This window comes from Sporobolomyces koalae, assembly GCF_050403365.1.
Source record: "Sporobolomyces koalae JCM15063 DNA, S_koalae_JCM15063T_v1_ctg35, whole genome shotgun sequence".
Classification (NCBI taxonomy): domain Eukaryota; kingdom Fungi; phylum Basidiomycota; class Microbotryomycetes; order Sporidiobolales; family Sporidiobolaceae; genus Sporobolomyces; species Sporobolomyces koalae.
In genome coordinates, this window is record NW_027481736.1 from 94,306 (window position 1) to 109,407 (window position 15,102).

The 15,102-nt window shown below is 56.9% G+C and overlaps 3 protein-coding genes across 3 annotated transcripts; 2 read left to right on the forward strand and 1 right to left on the reverse strand.

Moving 5' to 3' along the window:
* Positions 1–38: 38 nt before the first annotated feature.
* On the forward strand, positions 39–6,141 carry JCM15063_002361 (uncharacterized protein; the record flags this gene model as incomplete). Its single annotated transcript, XM_076680300.1, has 8 exons — positions 39–2,552; positions 2,621–4,043; positions 4,108–4,471; positions 4,537–4,842; positions 4,906–4,997; positions 5,064–5,280; positions 5,342–5,671; positions 5,757–6,141. 8 exons carry the CDS (start codon positions 39–41, stop codon positions 6,139–6,141), a joined length of 5,631 nt encoding a protein of 1,876 aa, XP_076532591.1.
* Positions 6,142–6,352: 211 nt separating this feature from the next.
* MSP1 (protein-degrading AAA family ATPase MSP1) lies at positions 6,353–8,156 on the reverse strand (the record flags this gene model as incomplete). The annotated part of the gene is made up of 10 exons (XM_076680301.1): positions 6,353–6,442; positions 6,529–6,603; positions 6,674–6,784; positions 6,847–7,024; positions 7,097–7,234; positions 7,310–7,374; positions 7,449–7,609; positions 7,686–7,860; positions 7,940–8,009; positions 8,140–8,156. 10 exons carry the CDS (start codon positions 8,154–8,156, stop codon positions 6,353–6,355), a joined length of 1,080 nt encoding a protein of 359 aa, XP_076532592.1.
* A 1,371-nt stretch (positions 8,157–9,527) lies between these two features.
* JCM15063_002363 (uncharacterized protein) lies at positions 9,528–14,958 on the forward strand (the record flags this gene model as incomplete). Its single annotated transcript, XM_076680302.1, has 5 exons — positions 9,528–9,943; positions 10,198–11,132; positions 11,205–11,529; positions 11,607–14,776; positions 14,852–14,958. The coding sequence occupies 5 exons, from the start codon at positions 9,528–9,530 to the stop codon at positions 14,956–14,958; spliced, it is 4,953 nt and encodes a 1,650-aa protein (XP_076532593.1).
* Between the last annotated feature and the right edge of the window lie 144 nt (positions 14,959–15,102).

Below are 15,102 nucleotides of genomic sequence, written 5' to 3' on the forward strand. Positions count from 1 at the left end.
CCTGTCTCGTGCGAACCAGCCCCTAGGCGCGGCAGGACATGCAAGCGCTCCTGCTGTCGCCTGCGACCACCTTTCTCTCGCCGGACTCGTCGTCGTCGCTGTCGCCCGCAACTCCGCCTCTCCCGTCCCTCGACTTCCTCACGCTTGACGACCACCGGACCCAGGATGAGGAATACGAGTCTGATGACGATGCAGACACATCGCAAGGGAGCACAGAAACGCGGACGGGCGCGCATTCGACGGTCGACACTCCGACTCATCCGCGCAAACAACAACAACAGCAGCCGAGCAAGCCGATAACGCTCGAGAGACGCCAGAGTATCCCTCCGGTACCTCTAACGACCCCGAGGGTACCCTCAAACCTGCGTTACGCGTTCAGCGCCGATCAGAGCGGTGCTACGACGGCAGATCACTCAACAATATCGACATCAACTCTCTCCGAGTCGTCCGCTCTCGATCGAGACGCCAATCAATCACCTGTACAAAACGACGGCACGTCGATCCAGCTCATCCAATTCGATCACACGTTCGCGACATCGACGGCTGGTCCACTTGCTATGCTGTCGCCAAACACATCGTCTGTTGCGTCTGTCGGCACGTTTGTTGTCAATTCGACTCGTAACAAGCCCCAGGATGATGCAGAAGATCAGCTGGCAGCCGCGATCAAAGCGTTCAACGGGCCAGCCCGCACCGCAGGACTGTTCGCCTCTGACCCATCCGGAAATACAGACCGCGACGAGGAAAACTTAGGGCAGGCAGGAGGGAACAAACCCCTGTCCGCCATGGATCCCAGAGGAAAAGGGTTACTGAGCTTGTTCGAACCGATCAGCCCCCCCGCGCCAGGTTCGATGTTATATCTTGATCCACACAACTCGCTTATTCCTGACGTTGCGTTTCTCCCAGTCCCGCTCCCACGTTCGACCATGCCGGCACCATCGCTCGATTCGTTCTCCTTCTCTCCACCTTCTTCACGGGCAACAGACCAGACGCCACTAGCGGTTCCCTTCGCAACCCCCTCTCAATCGACTCCGTCCTTCCTCTCGGATTGTTCAGCAGATCAGACCCCACTAGCGATTCCCCCACTCGTTCCAACCCGGACACCCTTGCCCATGGCGAAAACACCAGGAATCATGCGTCCGACTGGACTACCTCCCATCACGGGAGTCCTCGAGCGGAAAGCCGAAAAGCAGTTCCTGAAGCGTTCGACCTCGACGAGTATCTCCGCCCTCGCGCCACCGAGATCTCCACCCTCAACAACGTCATCGTCTTCGCTTGCCACGATCCGGCCGCCCACACCACCCTCCCCGCCGTTGCCCGGCCAGGCGCCATTTTCCATCCAAGATTTGATTCAATCTCTTCCCGAGAATGTCCCTCCCGTGCAGACTGGTGCAGGCACTGGAGATGTCTCCACGACTCAAGAATTCGAATCCGCTCGGTCTCGATCTCGTTTCGACTCTTATGATCATCCTTACAACAGCAACGACACGTCGATAGCTGACTCGGATGGAGATGTGATTGACAAAGATCCTCTGTCTGAAGAGGAAGACACGACGACCGATGAAAGAGCAGACGGGTTCGTGCCGCCTTCGACCATGACGCTCAGACAGTTGAAGGAAAACGGCTTCGTGTCTTCGTCCGCTTCTTCGGCCAATGATGATTCTGCAGAGGAGGAGGAGGATGCAGATTCCGAGAGTGGAGAGCAACAGAACTTATACCTGAGCCAGCGCGACGGCGGATTCAGCAGTTCCGAGGGGGAAGAGGAGACTGCAGAGATGCTCAGCAGCTCCCGTCGCCATCAAACGCAGGGACGATACAGAGGTCCCTTGCAATCCTCTTCCAATGCTCCCTCCTCCGTACACTCGTCTTTCGCGCAACTTCCTCTCTCGCCACCCTCCATTTCGCTCCCTGCGCCTCCAGAGCTCGAACCTGCGCTCGATCGGCTGCACCCAGACCCGACTGCGCTCGCAGCCTCAGCACATGCACGAGCAATCCCCGCTTCTCCCTTGAAGCTGTTCCAATCGACCTACGACACCTATACTAGGCATCACTTGAACGAGATTGTCGATTTGGTCGATGCGACGGACAGTGCGTCATCGGCGGCGCTTGACCCGTTCGGAGACGACAGCAGCGAGGAAGGTTTCTTGGGTGACGAAGGACGCAGGCGGAGTTGCAAGCGGATCAAGTTGAGTCCTCCTTCGCTGGCAGGAGCTGACTCAAGGGACAACACTCTCGTACCTGAAGGTCGAGATGAGGGAGACGAGGAGGCTTCCCCAATACGATGGACAACAGACCGGACCCCGAAAGCAAGGAGCGAGCGATGCCCACGCAGTGAGAGGTCCTCTAGCCTGTCCACTACGAGGAGGAAGACCGAAGAGATCAGCATGTCCACGCGAAAGTCGTCCGAGGATAGACATCAGGCCGCGAATGAAGCAGAGACACCTGGGGACAGGAGGGAGAGAGCGAGAGATAGACGTGGAGAAGCGATGGAGCTTATGGAGAGGATCAGGAAGAGGGCAGAAGGTAGAGAGACGAAGAGACGAAACGGTCAGACTGTAAGCACCGGCGACATAACTCTAAGAGGACGGGACTTCGCGAATACTGAAATTTTGCGCAGAAACAGAGCTCGACAAACCGACTTTCGCGATCGCCGCCGCAAATCCTGCGCGTCTCTCCTGAGCCTCGCACTACCTCCTCGACGATTGCAAAGGTATCTCCACCGCCGCTCCCGCACTTGGCTGCGGCAGCCTCGGCCTCCATAAGATCCGTGCTCGGATCGCCAGCTCCCTCGCACGCATCTCCCCGCCTGTTCAGCTCTGTCGCATCACCAGCACAGCAATATGCAGGCTTTCCACGTGCTATATCCTCCCAGACTCGTGCTCACTCAGCCCTCGCCAAGTCGGACTCGACTCTGGGTCACAAACGGCGCGCTTCGCTGACGACTATCCACCCCGCGTCTGTTGACGCTCAGCGTCTCCTGGCCTCGGTCAGATCTGAGGCTCGGTCGAAAGGATTGGTCTTCGACAATCAGCTACAAAGATGGATTCGGACCCCTAGGAAACATGCCATGGGGGTAATGCAAATTTCGGAATTAGCGGAACAGACGGCTGAGGACGTCGAGGGTCGTGAGGATGAAGAAAGGGATCCCTTCAAGGACTTCAGCGATTTAACATTGCCAACGCGCGATCGCCCGCGTCCAGCGGCATCGAATGCTTCAGCTCCAGCGCTAAATTCAGAGCGGATCATTCCGCCCTCGACGACAACAGCGGCGCCAAGTGCGCTAGTCTCGCCGCCTTCTACCCTTAACAGGGTGGATCTCGACAATCTACCACATCCTGGAGACGGAAGCGGCTCTTTGAAGCAACACCATTTCGACTTATCGGGTCTTGGCATCTCGAAAGGCACTCCACCCCTACTCCATCCGCCAGCGAAGAGCGACCTTCCAGACAAGAGTCCAGAGGGAGTGACCTACTTTGAGGCGCCGCCATCCGAGACGCGCGACAACAACTGCTCTCCCCTGTTACGGATAGAAGGAGAGGAAGAGGACGAGGTGGAAGACTCGGCGAGCTGGGGAGGAGAGCCAGTTAGGGAAGCGGACAGGATCGACCGCGGTTCAGCCAGTCCCGTGGGGAACGCTTTGCCGACGGTTCCCGTACAAAGCTCTCCCGCTAGCATGCAGCATGAGCGATCGGCTCCTGCATCGACGGCCACGCCACTCCCGCGCTCAGCCCTGAAGCCTTCCCGATCGAAAACAGACCCGACCGGACTCCATTCTTCCATGACGCCTACTCGCAAGCTCGGGAGCGAAACGGAATCGCGATTGCCGCGCTCTGTGAGCTTCTCTGATGGCAAGACTCAAGGCAAGATCGAGAACACCGTCCGAATTGGGCACTGGCAGAGAAGCAGATTGAGGTATGACGTGCGCGCTGCTCAGAAACCGGACGATGTCGACTTGGGCACGCGAGGGGGAGAGTTCGGTGATCTCGAGATGGACGGAGACGTGACAAAGGGGGACAGTCCGGTGTCGAGACATGGGAAACAACCGAGTAAGGCCGCTTTTCCCTATGACTCCGAGTTGCAAACGGGATCTGACTGTCTTCACTTCGACAGATACACTCACTAGTGACGCTTCACAAGTGGCTAGAGACTGTCGGCGATCCAGTTCGGCGGAGGACGTCACAGAGACTTCCCTCGTTCATTCTTCGTTTGATTCCGTCTCTCCAGCCGATCCGCGACCTCCTGGAGATGTTTCCCGCTCTCGCACCTTTACTCGCTCGCAGGGCTCGAGGAATGCAACTTTCCTGACCGAATGCTCCTTTGGAGTCTCGCACGATCGTCTGTTGCAGTTCATTACGGACGTCGAGCCGTTCGAACCAAATTGGGAGGGCCTGAGAAGCATCGACCTGAGCGGCAAAAAGGCAGAGAGCGTTGTGCGGCTCAAGGAATTTCTGCCGAAATTGGACGAGGTCAACCTGTACGTGATCCGGTTCGATTTCTCTCACTGCACAGTGTGCTGACCGCGATTTCGGGCGGTGACAGCAACAACAATGATATTGCGTACCTGACGGGAATTCCCACAAGCTTACGAACCCTCCTCGTTGCTTCGAATCGCCTCTCGAGTATGGTCTCGTTCCACCATCTCCGTAATTTGGAACGCCTCGATCTCAGCGGCAACGTCCTAGACTCGCTGCAACATCTTTCGGTGCTCCGTCACCTACGTGACCTCAAGCTGGACGATAACCACATCTCGAGTATCGATGGACTGCGAGGTCTCGACGGCCTGGTCCGACTCAGCATGAAGGGGAATCGGCTTCAAGGGGTACTCGACCTCAGTCGAACCTCATGGTAAGCGCGCGGTCGTCCCTGCTCATTTGATCCGTCACTCAGGATTCACGACATCTGTCACAGGTCAAGGCTCGAAGTCCTCGTACTCGCGCGGAATGACATCTCGACATTGCGAGGTCTCGAGATGCTCGAATCGCTCTCGTCCCTCAACTTGGGTAAATGTTTCTGCTTTCTCAAATCATATATCACCTCTGATGCCCCTCTCGGACTTGCTTTGATAGATCACAACTCGTTGACATCGTTCGAACCTACGCGGTCGCATTCTCGACTTCGGATCTTGAGGCTATGCAACAACCCGATTTCGCATCTCGACGTTTCATTCGCACCCAGATTGCGGACTCTGTACATCGATTCGGCACAGCTCGGTGTCGTTGAAGGAACGGAACAGCTCCGCAAGCTCGAGAATTTCAGCATGCGGGATCAGTCTGGCGAAACCCTGTAAGAGCGCACCTCTCGTCATGCCAATCGTTTGCCAGGCCTGATGCGACAGCTTCTACAGCACTCTCACGATGCCACATCTACGAGAGGTCAAACGACTGTACCTCTCTGGCAACCCGCTCCCTCTCGCATTCCCTTCCGAGAAATTCTTCAACCTCACATACCTCGAGCTCGCCATGTGTCACCTCACTTCGCTGCCACAAAACCTTGCTGCGCTTGTGCCGAATGTTCGAAGTCTCAATCTAAATTTCAACTTTCTCGACAGTCTCGAACCCCTCACGGGTTTGTCGAGGCTCGGAAAATTGAGCGTAGTTGGAGCGCGACTGAGCAAAGTCAGACCTGTTGTTCGCGTGCTTGCATCATTGCCCGAGCTGGAATCGCTGGACCTGAGGTATGTCTTGTTGACGCTTCGCTGGGCATTCACCACCCATTCACCGCTCTTCTACCTTTCCGTCTGACCGCTCATGTTTCATTAGATCCAATCCAATTACGCTGGCATTCTATCCGCCCATGGGGCATGTGAACGACACGCTGATGCCTTCACACCACGAGCATCGAATTCTACATCCCGATTCTGTTCCCCTCGAGCCGTCTACCAGTCACGCCAGCTGTTCTGTACCAGCTCCAGAGTTCTGCGCTCTCGACAGCAAGTTCCGCAAAGCTCTCCCGGAAGAATGGCTCTTCAAGCGCAACGCTTATCGCACCGCCCTCATGCATGCCGTTCCGACTCTTGTCAAGCTCGACGGCATCGACTGCACGCGCGAGAGGAAGAAGGCTAGAAAAGTGTTTGAAAAGCTGCAGGATCGAGAAGCAGACTCGACTGTATCAAGCTACGAGCCTCGTTCACATCGACCAGCTTGATCCGCCTGCTACCACTGTCTTCGAGTCCTTTTGTTTTATTTCCCCCCTTCGTCTTTCTCTGCCTCTGTCTATATTGGGATAAATCTTTCATACTATGCAATCGGACTTCCTCCGCAGCTCTCCAAGCTGATGCGCTCGCTCCAAACAAGTCTTTACAAGACATGGAGACACGTGTCTCTCTACAACGAGATCCATGAGCTGCATTTCGCGCTCAATCAAGTCCCTCCGACTCGACAGTGCCCGGTGTTGCGTAGTCGCTGACGAAGAAATCATCGACCCGCAAGGCTCGAATGTCCAATTTCTGCAGTCCAAGGCATCCGCCATCGAGTCAGCTTACGAGGGAAGTGCGACGGGAGTCAGGAAGCGCGAGCATCTGCAAGAACATACGTTATCTTTCACTTGCGCAAAGTCGATCCCACCATCGAGACCGATCCGCGTCCGCATGAACTCGCGCACTGGTACCTGCAGGTAAAGTCCAAGCGGTGGGCCTCACGAAAGGGAGTGATCACATATGACTCGAGGCTAGACTCACCATGGCTGCATTGCGACAGGCCTCCTTGAGGTCGCTTCCAGAGAGCCCGTCCGTTCGGCGCACGAGGTCTTCGAGATTGAAACCGGGATCCAGGTTCAGGTCTTTGAGCATCTGTGAACGCTCATTCTAGCGTTAGAAACAGACTGAATCACGGGAGGAGGGGTCGCGCGTACGAGGGACAAAATGTTCCTCCGTTGACTTGCGTCAGGCAGCTTGATCGAGAATCGCTTGGGCATCCTTCTCAGGATGGCAGAATCGATGTCATTTGGCCGATTTGTAGCTCCGAGCACCAGGATTCGCGTATCGTTCCCCGTTGTTAAGCCATCCCAAAGTGTCATAAATTCTGCCTTCCTGTGGAAGCACACGCGAATGAAGGTAAGAACACGCAAAATGTGCCTCGGGACTAGCCAGGCGCAGACATACATCATGCCAGTTACTTCGTGGTCGTTTCGACTACGCTCTCGCAGGAACGAATCGATCTCGTCGATGAAGATGATTGATGGCTGCAATTTCCGTGCGAGCGAAAACAGGGCAGCGACGAGCTTGTTGGATTCTCCGAACCTATGGCAGGTGGGTCGTTAGTCTTTAGCTCGATCGCAATGAACTTGAGTCGAATTTTCAGCGATCGCTACGCACCATTTATCGGTCAGCGTCGAGACCTTCATGTTGATGAAAGTTGCGCCGGACTCCTTTGCTAGTGCCTGGCAAGCAGTTTAAAATCGAAGCTAGCTTTAGCTCCGACTGCAATGGAGGTTCTGGAGTGAGACGTTGTTACCTTTGCCAGCATGGTCTTTCCGCACCCTGGTGGGCCATATAGCAAAACGCCTTTCGGCGCGCCAAAGAGTCCAGCCGAAGATTCGAACAACTGCGGGTAGACGAGGGGGAAGATGACCGCTTCCCTCAACTGAGAAATGATCGGATCCAATCCGCCGACATCTGCTCATTCAATGGGTTCTCCTGTCAGTATGGAAGAAGCGTGGCGCCGGATCGACACGAGCACTTCGTTTCGTACCTTTGAACGTAACTCCGATGTCCTCTGCTGCCACCACTTCGGAAGCAATCTGCTCCTCGTGTTCGCTCAAGTCGAGACTCGCGAGATCGAGCCCGAGCTTCCCCAACGCTTCCTTCGACTTTGATTTTGCCTCCTTACGCTTGCCTTTCTGCGGATCCATCTGACCCATGATGGCCTGTCGCAGCATGACGAAACACGGGGTCAGCATGCCGGCGGGTTGCAGTCGAGTCTTGACAGAGCAAATCCGAGCGCACCTTGAATGCATAGTAGAAAGCGACCTGGGACAATGCAAAGATCCCGGCATCGAGGATCAGCTTCTTGGTCCTGTTGTCGTGAGGAGTTGCGGTGATGAGGATGAGATGCGAATGCGGCAATGTACGAATTGAGGGTGCAGATGGCATCTGAGCGTCAGCCTGATGCTCCGCAAGTCACGCATGCACCATATAGCACTCACTGGGTCGAAGGCGCCATGCTGTGCTACAGAGTGGACCTCGAGATCGATAAGTGGAATAACAGTACTTATTCACATTCAAAGCACTCGTCGCATGCGCGCGCCGGTAGCCGGTAGCCAGGCGTCGCGTGTCGCGTCCTGCTCAGTCTTGTCTTGGTACTCGCGGCGGCCCATTTGCGTGCCACGACTCGACAGGGCGCCGCACGACAGCCTGTGATTTTCCGACTCATGCGTGCCTTCTCAACCCTGGACTTCCGCCTTACATGGGCAGGTTGCGGCATTGTGAGTGATTCGTTTCTGTTGCATACAAAATGCACAGTGCTGCCGCGATAGAAGACCGGAGCAGTGTCCGTCACCAAGGTGGGTCGCTGAGCATTACAGTCAAGTCCTAACGAAGGATTTCGTGCCCGGCAGCACCTCTCATCGAGCGAGAGAGCAGCGACACTGACACGGACCAGTTCGACGAAACGGAGGAGGTGAAGCGACCAGTTCAAGGTGTCACAGGCTCCGTGGAATATGCAAGCGCTTGAGCTCGCCCTTTTTCTTATTGAGCGCAAGTCCGCTATCTCGCTCGGATCTGCTGGTACCATTAATGCGCTGCAGATTACAACGAGGGTGTATGTACAGCAGAAAGGCTATTCATGTCTGTCGGAACTTACTTGTATCGCCACCGATTTATTTTGCGCCTGTCCCAAGTTCCGCGGTTAGAGTACCTTGTCGGACCGTCGATCATGGAAGGGCGAGGACAAGTGGCGTGCGAACAGCGCGAGCAGCGGCTACGGGTACTCTCGCTGAAGCGGAGGTTGCATGAATGGTTCAAGGTTGCGAGGAAAATCTGGGGTTAGGCTTTGGCTTGTTTTGAACCTCGGCGAGCGTTCAAGTCAGCAGCTGTCTACATACAGCGTACGGTACTGTATGTGCGGACAAGACCTGCATTCGTCCATACAAGGTCGCAGCATCTTGCAGTAAAGCTACACTTTGGTGGTGAGCTTGAAGTACAAATCTATGCAGCGTGCTCGGACCGACAGAACGCAGACGCAGCCTCGGAAGAGACTGAACGTACTGTGGATTAGTAGGCTCGTATCTGATTCAGGGAGGAGAGATCAGAGCTGGAAGATCGCGCGCACGCGGGGTAGTCCGGATAGCATGCCACTAGCTGCTGAACCTAAAAGGGACTGGTTGTTTACGGGACCGGTGGACTCGCGCTCGTCCAGAGCAGCATCTAGCCACGCCATTTGCACGTTTGTGAGCGAAAGAGGGTGTGACGGCAAGACCTAGGACGACCACGAGCACTTTCGATTGCGGATCTTCGAACAACCCTCGCGCGCACCCACGTCCGAACTCACTCACCGAACCAGCCTCGACGCTCCCCCTCATCCGTACGATCCCCGATGGAGGTCGAGCCTGCACTTGCAGGCGGGCACGATTACGAGGACTCGAGTAGCGACTCGCACTCGAGTTCGTCGCCTTCTGCCTCCGACTCTGCCTACTCGGCCTCGTCGCAGCCCGAGTGGGCGCTCGACCTCGGTCTCTCGATCCCGACCCTGCTCGGTGGATCGCCCTGGGGCAGTCATCCGGCGCCGTTGAAACTCGCCCCCGTGTTCGCCTCGTCGACATCGTCCGCAGCCATGCACGCGCCATCCGCCGCGAGTCTCTGGCAGGGCTACCAGGATACGCCCGTCGATCAACAGACCGCTATCGCGCCAGCCGCATACGAGCGGGACGACGCCAGCGTGCGTGACGATCATCACCCGCGGCGGAACCTCGCGATGGACTTCGACGATATGATCAACGAGGATGTTTGCGGGTGAGTAACTCTCGTGTTTCCCTGGTCCCCTCTGTCTGGTCTCGCTGCCTTCGAGCAAGCAGACGACCCTCACGCAAGCCCATCTGCGCTTACTGCGGGCAAGCGGGTTCCGTCGTGTCCCGTATCGGGGGATGATGATCATTACCCACGCCGTTCTCGGGTCACTTGGGTTGAGAGTGACAACTGACGATGCTCATGTTTCTCCTGTTCCCTCCTGCTCCGCTGTCGCGTGATACGGCGTGAATCGGAAATAGCCCGTCAACTCTCAACTCGACCGTCAGCTCCCCTCAGCCAGCCCAAGACCACCACCATGAGCCGTCCCGCTCTTTATCATATTCCCACATCAGTATGCCCGCTTTGTCAGCCTCGACTCCAGGACAGCCTCACTCGTATCTCGCGTCCGCCGGCCTCGCCCTCCAGCTCCCGACTACCGCCGCCTATCCTCCGGTCGCCGGCATCGCACCCGCGCTGACAGGCGGTCAGCCGACCCCTCCCCTCGGATCACCGCTCACGAATCCCCTGCCACAGATCCCGGTCTCTCCTGAGCCTGTATCGGGCTCGGACAAGTCAGAACTCGTCTCAGTAGCGTCAAGCGCATTACAGGACCTCCCTGTCGCTCCTTCAAGACCACCTCGGGAGAGGCGGACAAGTTCGCGAGCGGCTGGAATGACCAGAAGTGCGAATGCTTCGGCATCCTCGTCGCGCGAGCGTGTGCCAGGGTGCCAACACTCGGGCCTCTCCAGCAATACCCCGCTCGTACCCGGCACCGGCGTCAACCTCGTCTCGCGGGAAGCGATCCAAGTCACCCAGCTGATTCCGCATCAGGCGAACCCTGCGACCTCTGCCATTACTGCGTCCACCTCGACGATGTCGTCCGCTTTCGCCCCATCTGTCAAACTCCTCGTCCTAGGCGTTCCCACTCATGGTGCCAAGTCGCGAGTGGAGACGCAAATCAAGATCAGCTTGAGCCTCGTGAGGCCTTTCGGAGGGATCAAGCGAGAAGGGCTTGCGCCGGACTGGGCAGAGGATCTCGTCAATGAGGAGGGTTCGATCGATCCAACCATCGCTGCGGAACAGCTCGAGAGGGTGGGAAGCTGGAGCCACATCCGGCTACCGAAATATCTCGCTCTCAAGAGCAAGATCAAGGACGATGCGAAAACGTCTGTTGGCAAGAAGACTGCTGTTCCAGGCGAGTCGATATGGTCATGTTGTCCCTTTTTCGTATTCGAATCTGACAATCCTTTGCATGTCGATTGCACAGGGCCCCCACCGGCTCCAGAGGACACACTCGTGCTCGATGTCGCGGTCGTGCGTGCCTCGGACCCCTCGTCTCAGATCTTCATCTGCACGAACTGTCGGGCTCGGGAACTCAAGCGATCGTTGCGCAAAAAAGACCCCAAGAATAAGGGTGCGCCAGCTCCAGCTCCTCTTGTCGAAGATGCTGTCGACAAAGACGAGGAGGAGGAAAAGCGTAAAGTCGTCGTTTTCAACTCGCCTGAGTACGTCGAATTCGGAACAGGCGAGTGCGTGCTACCGACGAGGGTGACTTGCTACTGTCGCCATCACAAAGAGAAGAAGGGTTTCTGGTGAGTTCGCACTGCCCACGTTTGCCTGTACCCTCTGTTTGATGCCGCATGCTGAACCGGACCGTCCTATTCATCAGCGTGACGTATTCTTTGCGAGATCACCTTGACAACATCGTCGCTTCAGGCATGACGCCGCCGATTCTTATCACGGACGATCACAAGACGAGCGTCGCCAAGCATGCTCAGGTCGCTGCCACCGCCGCCTCGATCTCCATGTCCGCGGCCGCGTCCAGTGTAGCAGACGCAAAGCGGAAAGCACCTGCCAAGACTGCGAGCACTGCCTTGACCATCACAAATAGCTCGAAGAAAGAAAGGGTCCCCGCGGCAATCTCGACATCAGCAAGATCTCGTCGGGCGGGAGGCAGATCGCGAAGAGGAGCGAGCGACAGCGGGGATGCTGCTGGCGAGGACGAGGCTGAACTCTCAAGCAAGAAAGCAAAGCCATACGACGCCGAGGGTCGGCCCAAGAAGCGCCACTCGCCTGCCTCACGCCATTCTCCCGCCTTCGCCATGACTCCGCTCCATTCAGGGCAGCATGCCGAAGATCAACGGTCTTTCTCGCAATCGCACTCTGCGCAGACCAGCGCCAGCACCAGCCGAGCGACAAGTCCCGGCTCTGGACCATTGACACGCGGTGCCTCACCTACCTCGCAACACCCTGCACTCAATTTCTTTGCTTCTGCGCTTGGGCTTGACGGTATCGGCTCGACCGGAGACGATGCTATCATGACTGATTCGGCTGCCAGCGTCGCGTCACCGACTTTCGTACCTCCTGCCTCGTTCTCACCCCGCCATTCGATTTCGACAGAGTGCTCCGTCGCACCTCAGCACCAAGCTCACAATCTATTTGACTGGCGACCGAATACGGCCGGCTCGACTATCTCTACACCGCCTCTATCCCCGGGAGCGACGACGCCTTCGGTCCACAACGAGAGCCTCAACTCGCTCTTTAGCTCCTTCCCGACTTCGATCGACTCGACACAGGCATTTGCCAGCCCCTTGCCGCCTCCCGTCTCTTCGATCCCGTCCTTTGCAATCCCTGCCACCGAGCCACTGCAAAGCTTGACTAGCACCTGGGCGTTCCAACAGGCTCTACAGCAACAGCAGCAAGAAATCGCAGCATCTCTCCCTCCACCTCGAATCAACCGACTCATCCCAGGCGAAGGGCCTGTCTCGGGAGGCATCGAGGTGACGATTCTCGGCGAGAACTTCGTCCGCGACCTTACCTGCCTCTTTGGTGATTCGGGCGCGGTGTCGACGCACTTCTGGTCGACAAACACGCTCGTGTGTATCCTACCACCGTCGGCAAACCCAGGCCCGGTCTTCGTAGGCATCAAGGGCGTCCTGCACAACCCCGAACAGGGAGGCTTACCGCTCTTCACGTACAAGGACAATTCGGATCGAAACCTCCTGGAACTGGCGCTGCAAGTTGTTGGTCTCAAGATGACGGGTCGCCTCGAAGACGCTAGTGCTGTCGCAATGCGCATTGTTGGTAATAGTCCACAAGGCGGCGCGGGAAGTGGAACCCAGCGCATGGGCGGAGCGCAGGCAGGAATGCAAGACACGGCTGCATTGGCCGCCACGCTCAATGCGGCTGCGGCCTCGGCCTATGCGACCCCAGCATCGTCTCGTCCATCCTCCCGCAGGCCTTCCTTTACCGAAACTTCCGCCACTTCGAGCACGTCGGTCGCAGCTACCGGGGAAGCCCGCAATTTTGAGGGAATCGTGATCAAATTTTTGTCGCTACTCGATCTCGATGCATCCCTGCTTCCCGGAGCTGCGCCTTCAGTTCCATCGGCTACCCCACCGATTTCGCAGCCCGATGCGCAACAGCACACTCTCCTTCATCTCGCGACGGTCCTTGGCTTCCATCGCCTCGCATCCTTCCTGCTCGCGCGAGGCATTGATTGCGATGCAGCCGACCGTAACGGATACACGGCGCTCCACTTTGCCGCACTCTACGGCCGTGTGACGATCACTCGCCAACTGCTCGAGGCCGGAGCCGATTCCACTCTCGAGACTTACGCTGGCAAGAGCGCAATCGAGATTGCGCGAGAGCGAGACGATGTCGATGTCGAAGATCTGCTCAATCGGTTCGCGCCGTCTCCTGTGCCTACACACGATCAGATCACCCCGCGATTCGTTGCGAGAAGGCCTCTGGTAGCCTCCTCGCCCATTTCCCTGCCACAAGCCATCCACTCTGGCGATGAAAGTGGTCGCCTCAGCTACGTCGATGATGAGCAGTCCTGGACCGACGATTCTCGCTCTGACGAGTCAACAGGAGGAGACGACAGTCACGACTACCCATCCGCGGAAGACGACAGCGAAAGATCCTGGAGCGAATCAAGCGATTGGTCGGCTGACAGCGATGATGACCACGGCGATACGGAAGGCGAGCTTCATGAGCCCCGACTCAAGTCTCGCAATGCTTCGGTCATCTCGCTGCACTATCTCCTTGCTGCCGAGGACGAAGCTAGATGCGAGCGGGCGAGTGCCTCGACATCGGATCTCTTATTATCCGGTGAGTACTTTGGAACTTCCGGGCTCGCTCGTCTGCATCGAGTCTTACCTGTTGTAATCACCGCAGAATCCGACCTGGCTCAAGCCTCACCGCCAGTGGCGTTCAGCCCCAAAGTTTCTCCCTCGTCGTGGCTCTCCAAGAAGCTCAAACCGACCGTGCAACCTGGTTTGAACAAGCTGCAACCCTTGGCTGGCGGCGTGACGAACGCGTGGAGCAAGGCGAGAGCGAATCGTTTCGCTTTGCCTCATATGCACATGCCGGAGCTTGGTACTTTCCCTGCCATGCCTGCTGCGATCACGCGGCGCATGAGCTCGACGCGTCAGCGCACCAGTCGAGCTACGAGTGCAGGGGAAGAAACGGATGCCGGGGAAGAATCTGGATGGGAAGGTGCATCGAGACATTGGCGGGCATTGTACTCGGGCCAGTGGTGGCACAAGACTCCCCCGTCACCTCCGCCGCAATATACGCCCTCCGACTCTCTCTACTTGCCTAACACCACCGATCCAGACCACAAGGCAGCGCTCGAATCTCCAGCGGCCACTCGCACAACGCTATCTGCTCGGTCTTCGGCAACTCGGCGACTCTCGAAGCGCAGTCGGCGCATCCTGAGCGATGCATCAGACGACGTGCACGGAAGTGCTACGAATTTCTCGAGCGAGTTTGAGACTGGAAAATATGAAGGCAACGATCGCATGTTGTGGTTCTTCTGGATCCCGGTCCTGATCTGTGTGTCGCCGTTCGATTCTAGTTCCTCTCGCATCTGGGCATTACCGCTGACCCTTATTCTCTTGCACCCCGCAGTTGTCCTCACTTTCGCTTACCTCAATTTCCAGGTATACCTAACGCCTGTTCTCGAGACTTTGGCCGATACGATTTTGCCGGACCCTCTCGCCAAGCTGCTTGCTTAACGCAGCGCTTAGACAATCACTATACGGATTCCTCTCGTCTTCCTCTCCTTCTCATGTCTCTTTGTCACTGTTCGCTCTGTTCTGCCCCTTTCTTCCGTACTCTCTACTTTTTTACTTGTCTCCTATAACTTGTATACTCGTACT